The 21269-nt window shown below is 48.7% G+C and overlaps 1 protein-coding gene across 1 annotated transcript in view; it reads right to left on the bottom strand.

Annotated features, from left to right (window-relative positions):
- FBXL16 (F-box and leucine rich repeat protein 16) overlaps positions 1 to 21269 on the bottom strand; it is a 98683-nt gene that overhangs the window by 17627 nt on the left and 59787 nt on the right. The window contains exons 2-3 of the mRNA XM_038419289.2: positions 7366 to 8084; positions 1202 to 1710 (exon numbers count right to left, since the gene is read on the bottom strand). Of these exons, the coding sequence (XP_038275217.1) occupies positions 1202 to 1710; positions 7366 to 8070 (1214 nt within the window). The 5' untranslated portion in view covers positions 8071 to 8084. The remainder of the gene's footprint in view (positions 1 to 1201; positions 1711 to 7365; positions 8085 to 21269) is intronic.

Genomic DNA, 21269 nt, shown 5'->3' with positions numbered 1-21269 from the left:
TGTTATAGTAATGTTATAGGTTGTAATTTCATGTATATAGTTATGAGGCTGAAAATGTGTCCTCGTGGCTTAAAACATGCCCAGGCAAAAACTCTCCACGAGCAGAGGGGCAGTTCACACCTCATCAAGGCATGTATGGGACAAATCCAGTCCAGCCTCCCAGGAACAAAGGACACTGGCCTAGGCAGCAACAAAGGATCTGTTGGACTCTCGAGTGAGTCACCCTCCTTCCTTTGGTCAGTTTGGGACTATGATGAGGTAATGCTCACCTAACTCTGAAGTTGGGGGCAAAGCCAAGAGGGAAGAAAGGACATGATAAAAGGGAAAGACGTTTGCCATGCTCTTCCCCTCTCTTCCACCTACATCTACAGACACCGCACCAAGCAACTGAAGTGCTGATCAAAGGGGAGAGCCTGGTTGAAGGCCTGTGGTGAGAAGCATCTAAGTTTGCAAGGGCATTGAAAGTGTTAAGATCAGCTTAGAATACATTTTGCTTTTATTTCATTTGACCAAATCCGACTTGTTATGCTTTGACTTATAATCACTTAAAATCTGTCTTTGTAGTTAATTAATCTTTTTGCTTATTCTACCTGAAGCAGTGCGTTTAGTTTGAAGCATACTCCCCTTGGGATAACAAGTCTGGTACATACCAATTTCTTTGTTAAACTGACAAACTCATATAAGGTTGAAGTGTCCAGCGGGCATAACTGGACACTGCAAGTCAGAGGTTCCTAGGGTTGTGTCTGGGACCAGAGATATTGGCTAGTGTTATTCGGTTGCACAATCCAAGGAGCAGCTTACATGCCAGAGGCTGTGTGTGAACAGCCCAGGAGTGGGGGTTCTCACAGCAGAGCAGGGTAAGACTGGCTCCCAGAGTCAAGGATTGGAGTGACCTAGCAGATCACCGATCCAGATAACACCAGAGGAGAACATCACAATTCTTGCTTCTCAGCAGTGATGAGAGGCAGCTTGCTGCTATTCCTGCCCCAGCCTCTACCATCAGGAGGTGCTGTAGGGAATAGAGCAGGATCTTGAGCTGTATTGTCTTCACTTCTCCCTCTATAGGGGAGCTGACAGCTATTCTAATCCCAGCTTCTCCCAGCAGCAAGCTCTGTAGGGAATGGTGAGCAATGCTAGTTGTGCTCCCAGCTGCTCCTGTCTCAGCTTGACACAGTAGGGGTTATCAAAGCTACCCACCTACCTGTCAAGAACGAGCTCCTCCAGTTTATGCAGGTCACAGGCGATATACTCCAGGGCCATATCAGTGATCCGAGGGCACCATGAGAGATCCAAGCTCCTCAGCTTCCGCAGGTTCTCAGCCACGAGCTCTACCCCATCATCAGTCACCTTGGAGCAGCCAGAGAGGCTCAGCATGGTCAGGTTGGGCAGGCTGTGCACCATGTTGACCACCCCATGGTTGGTGATCTCCCAGCAGGAGCTGAGGCGCAGGGTGTGGGTGGTATAGCCCTGCTTGGCAGTGAAGTACGCTAAGGCTGTGTCCGTTACGTGGTAGGCCTGCAGGTTGAGCTCAGTCAGATTGGGAAGCAGCTGGGAGATGGCGGCAATGGCATCATCAGCCACATTGATGCAGTCGCTGATGCTCAAGGAGGTGATGCGAGCATTCAGGCTCGACCACAGGCCGGCTTCTGTGAAGTCATTGCAGCCAGAGAGCTCCAGGCGCACCACACCCTGCATCTGCTCCAGCATCACCTGCCAAGAGACATGCTGTCAAGCCCATGGGCACTGGGCAATCCCTCTGCCACATTTCCTAGATTCATGGAGTTTAAGGCCAGAGGGACCATTATATCCTCTAGCCTGACCACCTGTACTTCACAGGTCACTACATTCTACCCATGTGTTGAACACAATAACTGGGGTTAGACTAAAGCTTTTCAGTTCTCAGGAGACTAAACTACTATGTGCCACAGGTGCACCAGTGCTCAAGGCCCCAGTAATGGCAGGGAACTGTTTAGGTGTGATATGCCTGGATGATCCTAGAGAGCAACACATGCCCCATGCTACAGAGGAAAGTAAAAACCCCCAAGGTCCCTGCCAGTCTGACCTGGGGGAAAATTCATTCCTGACCCCGACCTGGAGATCAGATGGACCCTGAGAATGTGAGTGAGATACACCAGCCAGCATCTAAGAGAGACAATTTTCTGTACCGCCTCAGAGCACTCTTCCAATCCAAGTGGCTGTCCCATCTCCAGCTGTGGCCAATCCCTGCTGCTTCAGAGGAAGGGCACACACACAAAAAACCCCACCCCAAAACCCAGAACACACCTGGCCAATTGTTCATTAAGCTACAAATCCTTCCTGAGCCCTGCAGGTGACTGGCTGAAGGCCTCAAGTATGATATTTCTCCTGAGCGGCCTCTGAATCTCAGTTATATGCTGCGACGTGAAGATGTGAAGATCCTAGCCTCTCCTTGGTTAGTTTCCAGCCCACTTTCTTCTCTCCCACCACCCTTCCATGCTCAATTTCTGCCTTTTCTTTTCCTGTGTCACCTGCTGTTTGGCCATGGAGCCTGCCCTGTTATGTATCCTCTTCCATTAATATGGCTCATATGGTCTCAGACATACAGTGAAACCTAGTGAAAATGAGCCCCACTGAACCAATGCAAACACTTCCCCCAGGACACAGGGGGCTACCCTCTCTCAGAGCCTCTGCTCTGCTGGAGACATTAGGCACAGCAGATTAACAGAGGACCCTGCCAGCAGTCCTGGGTTCTGCCCCCTGTGAGATCCTTGAGACCTAAGCTCTGCTGAAAGTGATACGCCCACTCCGCACATCCTGGTGGAGCTTGTAACACCTAACTTTAGGAAGACCTGTGTGGTGGGGCTCATGGTGCACACAAGCTCAGGCAACTATACCAGTGAAGTTTATACCCTCTTGGGGCACTCTAACCCAGGCTGTCTTACACCAGAGGCACGCCTGAGTCCTGTAAGGACTGCACATGAGGCACAGTGGGTGTTCTAAGCACCCAGCACAGCATGTGGAACTTTCAATTTCCGTGAGTGCAGCTGATAAAAAAAAACCCTGGTCTCCACTTAAAATGTAGGACAATATAACTATGGCCCTCAAGGGTATGAAAAATCAGCGCCCCTCAGTGCTGTAGCTACGCGGACCTAACCCTTGGTGTACACACAGCTACTCTAGGTCAATAGAAAAACGCGTCTGTCGACTTAGCTAGTGTTGCTCGGGGAAATGGTGTTTCTACAGCAAAAAAAAATCCCCCTCCATCTCAACAGAAGCTTGTTAAAGTGAGAGAGTATGTTGGTAATGCTCACATGCTCACAGATGTCTCTCAGCTACAATGAGCTCTGTGGCCATGTCTACATTACTGGGGTATACTGGCATAGCTACAGTGACATAACTATGCCACTATTGTCTCCATAGTGTAGACATGGTCACAGAGTTCACTGCAGCTGAGAAATATCTGTGAGCTTTACCAACATACTCTCTCCCCATTTAACAACAGCTAAGAAAATCCCCAGACCAGCGGGCTGCATGCAGCCCAATTAGCACATAGCTGCGGCCCAGCTCAGCTGTGTGTTAAAGGGCAGCTGCCAGGCCCCAGTCTGGGGCAGTTGTGTAGTGGGGGTCCAGGGCAGGGGTCCATTGCACCCCATGTGGCAGGGGTCTGGGGTCAGGGCAGCCGGCCTGGCCCTGGGAAGTGCTTGCCTTCATCCAGTGGCTGCCAGCTCATCCCGTGGGATCCGGGGCAGCCGCCTGGCCCTGCAACCTCTGGGATCCGGGGTAGCCGCGCAGCGGGGGTCCAGGACAGGCAGCCAGCTGGCTCTGAGTGGCAGGGGTCCGGGGTTGAGGTCCGGGCTGCCGCTGCCTTGCCACCCAGCCTCTGTGGCCTAGGAGGTAACACATTGTGACCCACATATGTGGCCCACAATGTGTAATAAGTTGAGAACCACTGCCCCAGACTAAAGTCCTCTGTTAAGGCAGAGACACAGTCAGGAATATATTGCCTTCAAAACAACACGTAAAACACAAATGCTTGATGTACACACCTGAGCCTCCAATATAACATTAACTCTGCTTCTGGGTCCCCACCCACATTCCACCTAGACGTCACAGTCCTCTTCATTCACACTTCCCCTGTAGGCTGTAGCTCACCACCATCCCCATCCCCATCCAGACACTACATTCTAACCAGCAAACTATCCATCCACCACTCAGGCTAGAGCATCACCTCTCTCCAGCCTGCCCTCCTGCTACAGCCCAAATGTGAAGCCTTGTCACATCTTGACCTTCCCATGTATCCCAGTGGTCACACCTGCCTCACCTTGCCTACCATCTCTGCTCTGCAGTCAATCCCATGTGCTTGAGGAGGGATGGAGGGAGGGGGAAGCCCTTCTTGGGACCTCCAGCAAGATGTCATTTTAATGTTCACCTTCCTTCGGTATCCTCTCCCTTTGGGTTAGTCACCAAGTCACATGATGTAGGCTTAGGGAGCCAGGATGCAGCCAAAAGATCTCCCCTTCCTCTGCCTGGGTCCTGCATACTGCTATGGCAGCAGCCACCCTGGCACTAGGGGGCACAAGCTTACAAATCTGGGGGACTCTTTCCAGCATGGCACTCATATCCCAAGGTTTACCGTCTTGTAATCCACCCTGACATCCTCCGGATGGGTGGAAGAGATTCCCTGCCTTGTAGCTGATGAAGGCTGGAAGACTGGGAATGGGCTTTACTAGCACATATCTATGGAGGGCTCTGCTGGAATGGATACACACAGCAGGGTGGACTTTCTGCTTATGGAGCATTGATGAGGAGTCTCCTGGCTGGAAGGGCAGGGGAAAATGGGGCTGAGTTAAGGTTAGCCTTGGAAATGTAACTACATCTTTGTGTGTAACAGCAGTGTATAGGAAGATGATAGTATCCCTTTAAATAGTTGTGAGCCTTCTTGTGGCACTCACCATGCTCTCCATTTTAGATGCCACCAGAAACCAGCCAGAGCAGCAGGATGGACATAGCTAGGCCCGGCATGCTCGTGTATGGTTATTTGGAACCTAACTGTGTGTCTGTGATTGCTTTATATTATTCTTGTTGTGTAAAGAGCAAAAGACACAACAATCCTGGGGGCATTGAGAAATTGGTCCAGTGGTGCAGGTATTGGGCCAAGACTCTGGAGACCTGGGATCTATTCCCAGTTCAGCCCCTGGCCTTTTGGATGACCCCCGGGCAAGTCACTTAACCTTTCTGTGTCTCAGTTTCCCCATGTATAAAATGGGGAGAATAATACTTGCCTCCTTTGTACAATGCTGTGGGATCTGTGAATGAAAAGTTCTACAGAAAAGCTAGGTAGCAATATTATTATGGCCAGATTGTTTTAAAGGGCAATGGAGTAAAGGACCTTTACTCTGCGCTGTCAAAGGTTTGTGCCCGGGGACAGATTTCACTTGGAATGCAGCAAGGAATGGAGGAGAAGATGGGGAGTCATAGAGTTTAAGGCCAGAAGGGAGCACCAGACCATCTCGTGACAATCTGACCTCCTGTCCATAAGTCCGCTGACATCACCCAGCACCTGCACACTAAATCCAACAACTGAACTCAGCCCAAAGGATTACAGCTCATGGGAGACTAAAGGATTATGTGTCACAGGCAGAGAAAAGTGGGGACTGAGGTGTACCAATGCCCAAGGCAAATGGAATGGCAGAAAAATGATTAAGTGAGATACACCCAGATAATCCTGCAAAGTGACCTTCACCCACATGCTGCAGAGGAAGGCAAGCACTTCCCAAGGTCACTGCCAGTCTGACCTGTGGAAAATTCCTTCCCAACCACACACAGGGTGATCAGCTAGACCCTGAGCACATGAACAAGAACCAGCCAGCCACACACCTGATTGAAAGAATTCTTGGTGCCATCTCAGAGCCCTGCCACCCTGCCTAGTGTCCCATCTCCAGCTGTGGCCATCAATGATACCTCAGAGGAAAAAGATCAACTCCCCACCTCAGCATACATTGGAAGGGAAAAAATTCCTTCCTGGCTCCTGCAGGTGCCTGGCTAAAACCCTGATGCATGAGCTTTTAGGAAGATAAGCCAAAAAAACAGAAGTGAGTCCCAGGGTTGTTGAGTCCTGCCCCCTGGGGAGAATGAGGGGATCTCAGCATGGGGGCCTTGCTCACCTCCTTAATGCAGAAGTGCTGCTGAGTGCAGAGACTAAGGAGTGATGAGACTGTGCCCTGTCCATAATGATCCACTCAGGCCGACTCAGTTGCCTGGGGATGAATGTTGTATCATATCATGCAGGCTTTCTCAGCTCGATCCCAGACCTCAGGTGCTCACTCCTTGAGGTGCCAGTAGGGGGCAGCGACTCTAGTATTCCAACTCTGAGGGAAGATAGTGAGGCGGAACTATGGGAGTGGCTAAAGGAAGCAATCTGTTTAGCTGACACAGATCTGTTTAACAAGCTCCCAGCCTCCCAGAGAAGGGAATAATCATGGGAATTTGTAGCCAATATATTTGGATACAAAGCATTCTGTCTGGACTGTGGCTACAGAATTAAAGGAGCATGTTTTCTCTTGCACTGCACTGCACTATGGCAAGTGAGAGTCCAGGCAGCTTAGGCAAAGAATCACACCAGCAATCAGAGTGGCGTTAGGCTGATCTTGTGGCTAAGGCACTGGCCTAAACCTTAGGTCAGGTGGATTCAATTCCTCGCTCCACCATGGCTTTCCTATGTGATCTTGGACAATTCACTTACAATTCCTCTAGGCCTCAGCTGCCCATATATACAATGGACATAACACTTCCTTCCTGTCTCTTGCCTGAGATTCTGAGCTCTTCTGAGCTCTTCTGCTCTAATAAATTTGTTAGTCTCTAAGGTGCCACAAGTACTCCTTTTCTTTTTGCGAATACAGACTAACACGGCTGCTACTCTGAAACCTGAGCTCTTTGGGGCAGTGATGGTGTGTCTATACAGCACCTTCCACAATGGGGCCCTGCTCACAGTTGGCACCTGAGGTGCTACTTCTGTAATAACAACATTCCAGCTGTGGTGTGACTGACCCAGAAATACTATGCTTGGCTCACCAGAGAGAGATTGGATGGAATTCAGACCCCAAAAAGAGGTAGGGTTGTTTCGGGGTCACAAGGAATAATGGGATGGAATTCAGCAATGGCAAACGAAGTGAGTTCTATGGGGCTGTGGAATAGGCTTACTAGGAAGTGCTGAGAGCACCATCATTTGGGACATTTCAAACCAGACCGGAGAGAACTCTAGAAAACACCCTATCAGGAAGAACCCTGCCTTGCTCCCGGGAGCTGGATTGCAGTGAACAGGAGTCTTCCATCACTCAGCCGCATCTCGGTGGTTCCCGGTAGCCAGACTGGGGGCAGGAGACCTACCTCGAGCCCTGCGTCCGTGATGGTCGATCTCTTAAGGCTCATGGACTTCACCCCTTTCTTGGACAGGGGGTAGTTGTCAATGAACTCACAAATGTCCAGGTCTGAGACCCCCACCAGACAAAAGCTGTCAAAGCCCCGGACAGCAAAGCCCTGGAGGTTAACAAACTCCTTCTCACCGCTGGGCAGGGTGTTGTAGAGCTCTTTGGTGTGCAGCACTGGTGTCAGGCCTACCCAGAACTTGGACTGGTACAGGACCCGCCTCCACACCTTACACACCTGGGCCAGGACACATTTCTCACAGGCTGAAAAGTACCAGAACAAGCGGTTGAGGATCTTCTCATCCACAGCAAGCTGCCTTTCCGTGGGGGAACCAGGAAGCCTCTCTGGGGAGGGGTGCTCATTTGTCAGGGAGGCCTCACTCAAGTTCAGTCCCACCATGGAGGTGCTGGAAGGGGACGGCACCCCTGCCAGAGTTGCCAAGGACCGTGGTGATGCCAGACTGGGTATGGGAAGGTCACTGTGATTGGGTAAGGCTGGGCTGATGATAGCAGGCACGGAAGAAGGCTGGCACAGCCGATTTTTCACTGCTGGTGTCCCTTTGGTGATGCTGGCAGAGCCAAGTCCATTGGGTTGGGTGGGGATCTTCACCAGTCCATTCCGGGGTAAACATGGGGGCTTGGTGTCACCAGTACTCTGGTTCGACATCTTCTACAGTCACTCTGGAACACAATGGGGAGAGGTTAGGGGGCAGTTCTCCCTCCTGGGTGCCTGTCTGGAGACCCGTTGGGAGAGGGAGGAGCCTGAGATGTACATGGAGACCAAGGGCAAAGCTGAGATGCAAGGCCAACTGAGTCTAGAGGTGCTCTAAGAATCTCACCTTGTCCTGCCCCCTCCCTGTGTATGTTACATCTCCAGAGACCCCCACTGACCCTGGCCTTAAATGCTCCATCTGATCTGCAATTGGTGGGGCCCTGGCCCAGGGGGCAGTGTCGTTCAGTGGAACTGCCCCTCAGGGGCAGTTGGGATATTAATGCTCCAGGACTGCAGTTACCTGGCTGAAACTTTTAGTTAAAAAAAAAAGGCCTGAACATGCAACTGATGACCAAGGGAGGATGGTTTTGTAAGTAAAGGCTATGGCTGAGAGTCTGGAATTCGGGGGCCCAGTCCTGCCCTGATTCACACACTGTGCTGTCTATCTCAGATTTCCTATGGCATCAATCTCAGTGGGCTCTAAGCACTGATTTGAATTTCATTGGGGTTGCAGAGGGTGTAGATTAGGGCAGTCCATGTATCTGAGAATGATATAGATCAACAGCTTGACCTTTGCAGCTGAGAAAGCAGTGTGGCCTAGAGGTCTGAGCACATCCCTGGAGCCACTGAGGTTCAATCCAAACACTCTGATTTTGGTCTTGAGCAAGTCACCTTTCTGCCTCAGTTTCCCCCTGTAAAACTGAGATAACTATAACTGATATCTGATTCTGGCCCTCTGTCACAGTAATAACAAGCATGGTTCATTTTCACAGCACTTATAAGACTCACAATCCACCCAGAGGGGTACAGGAGTGTTATTATCCCCATTTCTCAGAAGGGGATACTGAGGCAGAGAGGTTAGGTGATTTCAGAAGACACCAGTGTGAGTGTCAGGATTAGAACTCAGGTTAGGAGTTCTGCCAATTGACACCAGCCCTGGATCTGCCTCCACAGTGCTAGAACCATAACATTTCAGCTGCGCTACATCAAATAACACTGTAAGTTGTCATCTGCCCACCACCTCCCACAAAGCTAGGTGGCTCCAAGACTGTCAAAAAGGAAATGCTGCAGAAGAGCTAAGGTCATTAGAATGATGAGGGGATGCTGACCCTAGATAACACCATAATCACTCATTGCAGGAGGCCCCTCCATCAAGAAGGAACATTTTCTTTCTGTCCCTTCCCGGCTGCATCACTCACTTGACCATCAGCCCTACAGTGCGAGTCACAACTCTGCAACAAAACGCATTGGGATTCCATGACTGTAACAGCACGGTGTAGGGATACCCTAGGAGGAAACATGACGCCTTGTTCTATTTCCACAGATAAGGGGAGCTTGGGTGGGAATGGGACAATCTGTCTTGCAGTTTTACTTTCAAACTGCAGCAATCCTGGGTCTCCAGACAAGCCAATCTTCTCTTCCTGTGGCAAATGTTTATCCCATGATGTGCCACTAGAGGCCGCCATTCTCCTCTGTATAAAAGCAGACCCAGTACAATTCAAAAGACAAGGATAGGACAATAACATGAATCTCTAAATCTGCTGTGTTTATAGTGGAAGGGGTGAGGGCAGGGGTGTGTGGAACTCTGAAAGGCCTCTCTCTCTTTCTCTCTCTCTCCTTACATGGTCCTCCTCACTGTCATATCTGGAACCAGCACACTGAAAACTCAGGAGCAGACTCTTTCTTTTGCTGGCAAAAGCCATGATATTCAAAAGAATGCTTGCCACACCATCCTCAACGCACGTCATTGAGACCACATGGCTCTTTGGCTCTGCACCAGCACCACCACCACAGCACAATGGGGTGTAATGCTGGGTGCAGAGGGGGTACTCCTCCCTCTGCCACCCTCATGCAACCTCACTGGCTCAATGGGATCCCTCAAGGGGGGAACTCAGGGCAGAATCTGGCCTAAAATCAAACAGTCTTTCCTTCCTCTTTACAATCAATGGAAGGCAGCACTTTAAATCCCTTTAAATAGCCCCATGACTGCAAAGCAGCAACATCTTCCATTAATGTAAACATGGCCTTTGATCTTCTTGGGTTGGAAAGCAGCACCCCTGTCTCTTTGTTATATGTTTGTACAGTGCCTTGCATACCAGTGCTAAGGACTACCGTATAGTCTCCACACAATAAATAATAGTATTCTGAAGACTTCATTCCTGGTACAAAATAAATCTGTAGAGGAATAGGGATAGGCTTAGCACAGTTTGATGCTCTGGAGGGTGTGGGGTAGGCAGTTTAACTGGGGTCTGATCCTGCTCCAACTGGAGACATTGGCAAAACTCCAATTGGGCCTGATTCATCTATACCAACGCATGGTAGGGGTAAAATACTAGAGGTGAAATCCTGACCCCACTGATGTCAATAGGAGCTATGCCTATAATGGGCTGGGATTTCACCCTCTATCCTGAATTATTATTTAACCCAAGGCTCTTCACACCACTCTGGACAGTGACCTTAATGTGGGTGTGAATGGAACCGACCCCACTTTGCCCCTCTAGAGCAGTGTCAAGAGGCTTTAGTGTAGATTAGAAGCTGGCCCTACCCTTCTAATTTGGTAGCATTTTACACCTATCTTACAATGATATAAATGCCTGCCCCAGGTGCGGGGGCGATGGAGAACTGGGACCATTGACATACAAATGTTCATAGTTGTATTAGACACAATGAAAATGTATATGGGCTATGAACCATCATGATTCAGGGCACCAGCTGAGTCCTAGTCATGTTAATGCATAGCTGTCCATCAAAAGCTTTCTTGCACCTTCCTGGGGGCAGCTGGTATTGGTCACTGTCAAAAAGTGGATGTTTGGTTCGATCTGTTATGACAAGCCCTATGTTCACTGTGCGCAGGATGGGGCTGGATGCTGATCCCAGCCCTCCCTCATTGTAGGAATGTGTGTGTCGCAGGAGAACAGGAGCAAGAACCTGGGGCAGTTGGATTCTCAAGTGGGGCAGCTCAGGAAGATGAAGGCTGGTGAGTAGCAGCTGGTGAGGGAGGACTGCAAACTGAACCTTTTTAAGAGGTATGAGAGTGACTGCTGCTGCATGTGCTCCTAGCACCTGGAGGCATCATGCCTGCCCATTGTCGTAGGTGGCTAAAAGCGGCAGTGGAGCTCAGAGTTGGCTGCCTATAAGGTTTGCAGAGTGTTATTCTGCATGTCAATCATCCTGTGTGCATTACAAATGAATAAACAGGTATTCTGTTTAAAAATCACTGTAATGGGGATTGCACGGCTAAGGTGCCAGACAGTGCTTGGGAGAGGGGTGAGGACAACATGGCAACAACACTTTGTTACTAAAAATTGTTGTTTGTTTCCAGCCAAAATCTTACATTAATTTGCCCCCAATGCATTAACATGGCCAGAAGGGAATTTCCTTCCTGACCCCAGGTGGCTAATACAACTATGAACATTCCTATGTCAATAGTCATCGCACTGCACCTGGGGCAGGCATTTATATCATTGCAAGATAGATGTAAAATGCTACCAAATTAGAAGGGTACGGCCAGCTTCTCATCTACACTAAAGCCTTGTCTACACCACAGAGTAGACAAAAAGTTATGCTGCCTGCCCACACTATGCTCCTTGTGTCAGCAGAGCACATCCACACTAGCAGCTCTTGCATCAATACAGATGCACTCACTGTGGGTAGGTGGCTATCCCACTGTGCAACTGGCCACAGGGTGGTTTGGGAAGGGTTTGCAATGCCTCATGGGGCAGTACAGTGTAACATGATGCAGATTTCTCAAACCCATCATTCCAGGGGCTGTCTAATAAATTGTCAGCCACTTTCACACTTTCCACTGAAGTGTGTCCAGGGAAGGGGAGGGAGGATGTGACAGGAAATGTGTGTGTGTGGGGGGGAAGAGACAGCAATAGAATGTGTGTTGGGGAAGTCTGTGTATTGTGGGAGAGTGTGTTGGCTTGCTGTCTCTTTAAGTTCAGATAGCAGCCTGAGCAACCAATCCTGGGGGAGGGGACACTTCCCCACATCAGCCCCCGGCTTTGCACAGCACAGCAGTTTCTCCCCCCTTCCTTCCTCCCTACCTCATCCCACCCACCCCCTGCAGCAGCAGCCCACTCTGTCTGCATATGGTTCTGTGATTTCCTCCAAGTTCTCCCACAGCCTCCTCAGCTGCTGGGAGTGGCATCCTCAGCAGCTCTGTGAGCCCTCCATGCTGAGGAATGTCAAAGCTTCCTGGAATTTTAAAAGAGGAGGGGTGTGTGACAAGTTCACCCCTCCCCGCCCCAGGTGCCACCTGGAACTGGGGTACTGCTGAGCCCTCTCACTCAGCAGCCTAGGCTCCCTCTCCTGCTGTGCTGCTCTGATAAGCTGTAGACATGCTCCTAGTCTTACACTTTCACCAGCATACATACAGGTATGCAGCTGCAGCTACATGCAGGCTCTCTGACCAGCCACTGCATGTGAATCAACAATAGAGAAGCTACAGCCAAAATAAGCCCCAGCTTTCCAGCCAAGGACCCCAGAGCGATATCATCCTGCCTTGGTCCAAACCCCAACCAGTATGAATTTATTATTCAGTTCTCCTCCCACTCAATGTAGAGAGGAATATGCAACAGCCCCTCTGAAGTAAGATTCCCACAGACTTCACTCCAAGCTCACTGCTTTAGATAAAGCAAAAACAAGTTTAAAAGATAGATTTTAAGTGATTATAAGTGATAGCAAAGAGATCAAAGCAGATTACCTAGCAAATAAACAAAAATGCAACCTAAGATTAATATATTAGATAGATTGGATTTGAATTAACAATCTCTCATCCTAACTGATTATACAAATGGGCTGCAGATTCTTAAACTCAAGCTACACTTGCTTTGCAGCTTGGAATCCCCAGGTCTTTCACACACCAGCTAGAAATCGCTTTAGCCTAGGTCCAATACTTTCGGTGTTCAGTCTTTGTTCCTTGGATGTTTCCAGGAGTCTTCTTGTGTGGGGAGTAAAGAACAGATAATGTCACTCCCTGCCTTATATAGTTTTAGAATATGGCAGGAACCCTTTGTTTCAAAACTTGGTTCCCAGATCAGTTTGTGGGAAAATACTGACTTCCCAAACATGTAGTCTGGTCCTATGCCCTTGCAGTGTTATAGCAGCCATTGCTTACAGGTTGGCCAAAACACGCACAGGAAGGTTAAGCAATTCCACAGTCCATGGTCTTTGCTGATGGGCCATCAGCACTGTCTGGCTTCTTCACTGTTGTACCTGAAAGGCTGGCTGTGGATGTTTTCCAGAGTAAGCCCATTTGAAATACAGATCCCTAGTCAATAGTCAGAACAACAGATACAAAAATGATATATGCATACAAATAGGATAATCATATACAGCAAATCAAAACTTTTCCAATGACACCTCACATGACTTATTGTACAAAATGCATCATAATTATGCCATAATAATATTACTATGACAAATATGGGGTGCAGTGTCACAGGGCGCATGCCTGCAGAGCAGCTGAGTTCAAAACAGTGAGCAGAGGGGGCACAATGGGCATCATGGAAAACTGGGGAAGGTCAGTTATGTTGACATAACAAACTGCAGTGTCTACACTGGCTCTTTGTTGACAAAACTTTTGCACAGAAAGCTCTATGCTTCTCGTCGAGGTGGTTTCATTTTGTCACCAAAACCAAAGAGTTCTTTTGCCAAAAGTGGCATTGCAGTATGTACATCTCATCTGTTTTGCCACCAAAAGCTGCCTTTTGCCAACAAAACTCTGCAGTGTAGACAAGGCCTTAGGCCCCTTGACACTGCTCTGGAGGGGCAAAGTGGGCTCAATTCCATTCACACTCACGTTAAAGTCACTGTCCAGAGTGGTACAAAGGGCCTTGGTTCAGATGATAACTCAGGACAGAGGGTGAAATTCCGGCCCCATTAAGCCAATGACAAAGCTCCTATTGTGTTCAATACAGCCAGAATTTTGCCCCTAATATTTTACACCTACAGTGCACAGGTATAGATGGATCAGGCCAATGGGAATTTTGCTACTGACTTAAGTGAGAGCAGGATCAGGCCCTATATGGATAAACAAGCTCAGTGCTTACCCCACCTGCTGTGCTCATGTCCGTTTTTAATTCGTTTAGCACCAGATGGATTTTGTAGCAAGCAAGGTTCAAAGAGGATGGAGCTCGGCTGTTCTCAGTGGTGGCAGATGACAGAACAAGGAGCAATGGTCTCAAGTGGCAGTGGGGGAGGTCTAGGTCGGATATTAGGAAACACTATTTCACTAGGAGAGTGGTGAAGCACTGGAATGGGTTAACTAGGGAGGTGGTGGAATCTCCATCCTTAGAGGTTTTTAAGGCCTGGCTTGACAAAGAAGTTGTCTCTAGTTGGGGTTGATTCTTCTTTGAGCAGGGGGCTGGACTAGATGATCTCCTGAGGTCCCTTTCAACCCTAATCTTTTATGATTCTAAGGTTATTAGCATGAACAAACACAGAATCAGGGCAGTTTGCACCACTGTGGGAAGAGTGCATCTAGAATTTGTGATCACAAACCTATTTTAGGCTCATCCATTCAGGGAGCAGGACCATTCAGTGGGTGCTCCAGCTCCACCCAGCTTGGAATTGTAGACACGCACTGAAGCACTCACCAATGAACCATGTACCAAGAGTTGGCCACAGGTATTAATGAGCAGTGCTGGACACTGGGTAGACTAGAAGCAATCAGGATCTTCTCATGGACACTTTGTGGAATAAATCAGAGGTTCTTAACATGTTCTTATGTGACCCCCATCTTAATAATGAGATTGGCCAGTGCAACCTGCTCCCATCACTTGGCATGGCCCCACCTCTGTTCCCATGCACAGGACCTGCCTCCCTCCAGCTCTTCATCCCCTGGCTTCACCTTCTGTTTCCGTAGGATTAGTATGGCTGTATTTGTTAGGCAGCATGATCCAGGTGATGGAGACCAAGAGTTGCCTAAGCCTAATCCTGGCCTGTGGTGTTCAGTCATCAACAGTTTCAATTAGCTCTTCCCAGAGCCTATTAAAGGTACAGTGCTCCACATGGTGCTCCATGCTGCGCTGAGCATGTCATTCCTACCTGTGGCTCATAAGAACAGCCACACTGGGCCAGACCAAAGATCTATCTAGCCCAGTATCCTGTCTTCCAACAGTGGCTAATGCCAGGTGCCCAGAGGGAAGGAACAGAACAGGCAACCATCAAGTGATCCATTCCCTGTCGCCCATTCCCAGCTTCTGGCAAACAGAGGCTAGGGACACCATCTTTGCCCATCCTGGCTAATAGCCTGTAGTGGGGTGGTTACCCCGCTGTGGTGGAAAAAGTTGATTGGGGAAGCAGCCACAGCTGGGGCCATGTCCCAGTCAGGCAACACCTGGCCCTGTTATAAGGGCTCAGGGAGGAGCTGGGCAGAGTCTCACTCCAGCCTTGGAGTGGGAAGGCCCTAGCTGCCTGGGAGCACAGGGTACCTGAAGCAGCGCAGCGCAGCACAGCACAGCGCTGGGGAAGGGCAAGAGGAGCTGGGGAGCTCCAGCCTGACAACTCTCCAGGGTGAGGCCTTGTTAAAGGCCTAGGGACATACTGGGGTGGCAGAGGTGTAGCCCGGGGATAGGCAGAAGCAGCTGGCCCAACCCCGTTGCCTATGATGAGTGGCCATTACAGACTGCAGTTTTCCCCAGGGAAAGGGGGCTAGATGATGACTGGCAGTAGCCACTGAGGCAAGGTGGGCTTAGGGGCAGGGGGTTCCCTGATAGGGGAGACCCAGAGTGTGGGGGTACTGCTAGGGCAGAACCCTGAAGTAAAGGGTACCAGGGTCCCGGAGGGGCACCAGGGCCTGAGGCAGGTGAGACACCGGCCACCACGAGGCGATCTGAGTGTTGGATGAGCTAATTCCCAAACAACCAGCAGTAGGCGCCATGTTGGTGAGTCTTCGCATTGCTACATAGCCATTGATGGATCGATCCTCCATGAACTTATCTAGTTCTTTTTTGAACCCTGTTTATAGTCTTGGCCTTCACAACATCCTCTGGCAAGAAGTTCCACATGTTGACTGTGCGTTGTGTGAAAAAATACTTTCTTTAGTTTGTTTTAAACCTGCTGCCTTATTAATTTGGTGACCCCTAGTTCTTGTGTCATGAGAAGGAGTAAATAACACTTCCTTATTTTCTTTCTCTACACCAGTCATGATTTTATAGACCTCAATCATATCCCCCTTTAGTCGTCTCTTTTCTGAGCTGAAAAGTCCCAGTCTTATTAATTGTTCCTCATATGGAAGCTGCTCTATACCCCTAATAATTTTTGTTCCCCTTTTCTGAACCTTTTCCAATTCCAATATATCTTTTTTGAGATGGGATGACCACATCTTCATGCAGTATTCAAGATGTGGGTGTACCATGGATTTATATAGAGGCAATATGATACTTTCTGTCTTATTATCTATCCCTTTCTTAATGATGCCCAACAGCAGGCTCAGTGTGCCTGCGTGTTAAAGTGGCACAGTATCACTCATGAGGTTTTGGGAGGACTGTAATGTGCTGTAGAAGCAGGAAATGAGACATGATAGAATGAGCATCAGGATCTAGGTTTGTCTCCATTGACAGGAGCTGATGGCCCTTTCTCCTTCTCACAAACAACGGAGACATGCACTTGCAGTGTCAAGTGTGCCAAGCAAACAGGCACTAAGGTACCCAGAAGATAGGATGAGTTTCCCACTGGGATAAGATCTTCTTCCCATTCTGATCTTGGTACCTCCCACACTACAGAGGGCTTCTCCAACCAACACACCTGGATTTGGGGGCCCCAAGGCTGTGGTCACCCCAGCCCTGAAGGGAAGAGGCTGAGGAGAAACTGTAGGGATGGACTTGCCCCAGACTACGGAGTTCTTAGGTCAGCCCCCAGGTGTTCCCATCCTTGTGTATGGAGCTGTCTTCTGCTGCAGAAACCATCCCTCTGCAGGCACTGGTATTTGGGCTCAGCTTGGCTCAAGATGGAGCCTGGGAGAATGCAGCTGAGGGCAACTGTGATCTGCTTCATTCCACACACACTAACAGTGGTCCTTGGTCTCCTGGCAAGCTGCTGCCCTGGCCCTCCATTGAGCAAAGTCTGGCTGCCCTTGGTGTGGGGACAGATTGACAGAAGACATTGTCCATCACAGAAAAGGATTGCTCAGTGGTTTGAGCATTGGCTTGCTAAACCCAGGGTTGTGAGTTCAATCCTTGAGGAGGCCATTTAGGGATCTGGGACAAAAACTGGGGATTGGTCCTGCTTTGAGCAGGGGTTTGGACTAGATGATCTCCTGAGGTCCCTTCCAACCCTGAGATTCTATGAAAAGGGAATGGCCTGGGTCACACACTGTACAGTACGTGGTAAATATTGTCATCTGCCTTTGTGAATGGAACATTAAGACATGGTTCATGACCTGCTCTTTTCTGAACTTGATGGAAAAGGCTCCATCTGATTCAGCACTCATGTTCTGCCCAATTGCCAACGGGACTGGTTCATTGGTCTAAGACCAGAGGGCTGCATGGCAAATGATTGAGCAGCATCCTAGTGGCTCCTGCCATCCTCAGGTTTTTACTGCCTGATGCAAAGGGCCTGAGACTGATCTCACCTACACTGGGGTAAATCAGGAGTAACTCCACTGAAGTTAAGGAGCTTACCAGTATAAATTTAGTGGCAGTGAGATCACACTGAGTCCTAATGTCTCTATGAAACAGTGGCATCCACAGGCTGGCAAGCTCCATCCAAGAGGTGTGCAATGGAGCATGCCAGCCCAGTGGTGAGACAGTGATTAGTTAGGTTAACCTGGGGGGCGGAGGGAAGGGAGATGTTTCTGATGCTTCTCATCCATCCTCCCTGTTGAAGGAAAAGGCCCAGGTAGGGACCATTGAATTGTGGAAATAAATGCATGGTTATGCAGGTGGTGTCAGAGAGAGGGCTTTGGATTCTTTCACCATGGAATGTTGATCCAGGAAGAAGGATTGCTAGGAAGAGATGGGATCCACCTAACAGGAAGAGGGAAGAGCATCTTTGTAAGCAGGCTTGCTAACCTAGTGAGGGGGGCTTTAAACTAGGTTTGCAGGGGGGTGGAGACCTAAGCCCTGAGGGAAGTGGGATACTGGAAGGAAACACAACAAGGAGGGTGCAACAGCAGAGGCCTCCTGATTCATACTGAGAAAGTAGGGCAATCAGCTAGTTATCTTAGGTGCCTGTACACAAATGCAAGAAACCTGGGAAACAAGCAGGAAGAATTGGAAGTCTTGGCATAGTCAAGGAACTATGATGTAATTGGAATAACAGAGACTTGGTGGGATAACTCAGATATCTGGAGCACTGTCATGGATGGGTATAAACTGTTCAGGAAGGACAGGCAGGGAGAAAAGGTGGAGGAGTTGCACTGTATGTAAGGGATTAGTATGATTGCTCAGAGCTCCAGTATGAAACTGGAGAAAAACCTGTTCTCTCTTTGGATTAAGTTTAGAGGCAAGAGCAACAAGGATGGTGTTGTGGTGGGCATCTGCTGTAGACCACCAGACCAGAAGGATGAGGTAGACAAGGCTTTCTTCGGACAACTAACAGAAGTTTCCAGATCACAGGCCCTGGTTCTCATTGGGGATTTCAATCACCCTGACATCTGCTGGGAGAGCAATACAGTAGTGCACAGGCAACCCAGGAAGTTTTTGGGGAGTGTTGGGGACAACTTCCTGGTAAAAGTGTTGGAGGAACTAACTAGGGGCCATACTCCTCTTGACATGCTGCTCACAAACAGGGAAGAATTGGTAGGGGAAATAGAAGTGGGTGGCAACCTCGGCAGCAGTGACCATGAGATGGTCAAGTTCAGGATCCTGACAAAAGGAAGAAAGGAGAGCAGCAGAATACAGATCCTGGACTTCAGAAAAGCAGACTTTGACTCCCTCAGGGAATTGATGGGCAGGATCCCCTGGGAGTGGGGGAAAGGAGTCCAGGAGAGCTGGCTGTATTTTAAAGAAGCCTTATTGAAGGTGTAGGAACAAATCATCCTGATGTGCAGAAAGAATAGCAAATATGACAGTTGTCCAGCTTGGCTTAACAGAGAAATCTTTGGTGAACTTAAACACAAAAAGGAAGCTTACACAAAATGGAAATTTGGACAGATGACTAGGGAGGAGTGTGACGTTATGAGCGTAATATAATATCTCATTGAAAGGTGACACAGGGCCAGAAAGAGTTAATTAATTCAGACTGACATAACCCCATGGCCGAACTTTAAAGACTTGTAGGAAGTTACGTAAATGAATAGAGCTTTGAAATGTTAGCCTGCATTGTTAGAGATAGAAGGGTACCTGTTTGCTCAGGTCTTGTGATGTAAGCAAACAAGTCTTGTCTATTACTATGGCTTTGATTCAAAGATTAAAGAAAAGGAGTATTAATATTTAGGAAAACACTTGAATGAAATAGTTTTATTGTCTATATTTCTCTCTGAAATTTGTAGAAACCTGCATCTGAACTGTTTAATGGATAAATTACCCTGTGCTAATTGCCATGATGTTTGCGAGAACGAAAGTTAAGCCTATTGTTTTCTCAGTCCAAAAGGCTGCTGGAAATGTATAAAAACCCTGGGACATGACCCTTCTTCATCACAGATCTGCTTTGGATTTCAAGAGGGGGAAACCTTAAGCCACAAGAATTGAGGTCCCCAGTCATGGACTGGAGTCACCCTGAATATGGACATTAGAAATAGTCCATAGATTATAGTCCAAAAAGACTTTTGGCAACTGCAAACTCATCTCTGATGTGTATCTGAACCTCAAGAATTGAATTCAAGTCTGTATGTATATTGATCTTTTAACCAACACTCTGTCTTTTCTTTTTTAATACATTTTAGTTTAGTTAATAAGATCTAAGATAAGATCTAAGTTATCATTTGACCTGGGTGTGTGGCTGATTCTTTGGGATTGGGAGAACCTTTTATTTTATATGATGAAATAAAATTTTCAGAATTTATCATCATATGTTTGACGTGTGTCTGGATGGAGGCCTGAGGCTGGATACTTTAAGGGAACTATGATGTTTGGACTTCGGAATAACCAGTGAGGTAACACAGAGGCTGTTTTGGGCTGGCTTGGTAAATCTAAATATTGAAATATCCACCAGTGTATGCAGTTAATCTGCCCCATTTTGTTTGCAGTTCACCCTGATTGAGTGACCTCAACCGGCTCCCACGGGCAGCATCATTACAAGGAGTACAAAAATATTGCTCGAGCATGCAGGGATGTAATCGGGAAGGCCAAAGCACAATTGTAATTGCAGCTAGCAAGGGATGTGAAGGGTAACAAGAAGGGTTTCTACAGATATGTAAGCAACAAGAAGGTGGTCACTGATCTCCAACTAGCTGCATCCAGATGCCCACACCATCAAGCCCCACTCTCCCAGCACCCGCTGAGACCCCCCCCCCACAACCAGATCCCTCCGGTGAGCCCCAACCACCTTCACCTGGAAGCCCCAGCAGAGTCACATTGCCCCTTTCCCCTTGAACCCCCCCCACAAGCCTCTGTGCATCCAGATCCCCCACACCTAGACCCCCCACTGAGCTGCCTGCACCCATATTGTCCCACACAGAACCTTCTGACCCTACACCTGGCTCCCCCACACTGAGCCCCTTCACACTTAGATCCTGCCTGGTTGAGCTTGCCTGCCCCACACCTGGTGTACTAGTGCAGAGGGGCAGGGCTCCAGGGTGTTTCTGGGACAGCCCAGGCCTCACCACTGAGTCTATGTCCAAGGGGTGGGGAGGTTGCAGCTGTGCTCCCCACTGCCATGCTGGAACCTCCATATTTATTTATTGATAAATAAAATGAAGAATTTTGCAGAATTTTTAATTTTTTTGGTGCAGAATGCCCTCAGGAGTAATGAGTGCAGAAATACCAGAGTTTAGACTGAGGCAGAACAGGAAAAGCTAAGGCTGGTGCAGCTGGCTTGACAAACACTAGGTCTATAGTCCTATGGACATCCCAGAGGATCTACCCCATTCCTGTTTTCAGGTGGGTTGATCTCAGGTGGGGGTGGCTTTAATCGCTATCAAAGCAAGGAGCTGTTTAGGGGCTCTTCTCTTCTGGGAGCCATGCAGCCCAGGTAGGATCTGCTACTTTTAGGCTCTCCCTATCATCCTGTTCGACAGCTAGATGATGATCAGAGATGGAGTGGGG

The sequence above is a fragment of the Dermochelys coriacea genome, chromosome 10, assembly GCF_009764565.3.
Source record: "Dermochelys coriacea isolate rDerCor1 chromosome 10, rDerCor1.pri.v4, whole genome shotgun sequence".
Taxonomy (NCBI): Eukaryota; Metazoa; Chordata; order Testudines; family Dermochelyidae; genus Dermochelys; species Dermochelys coriacea.
This window is presented reverse-complemented; position numbering and strand designations above follow the sequence as displayed.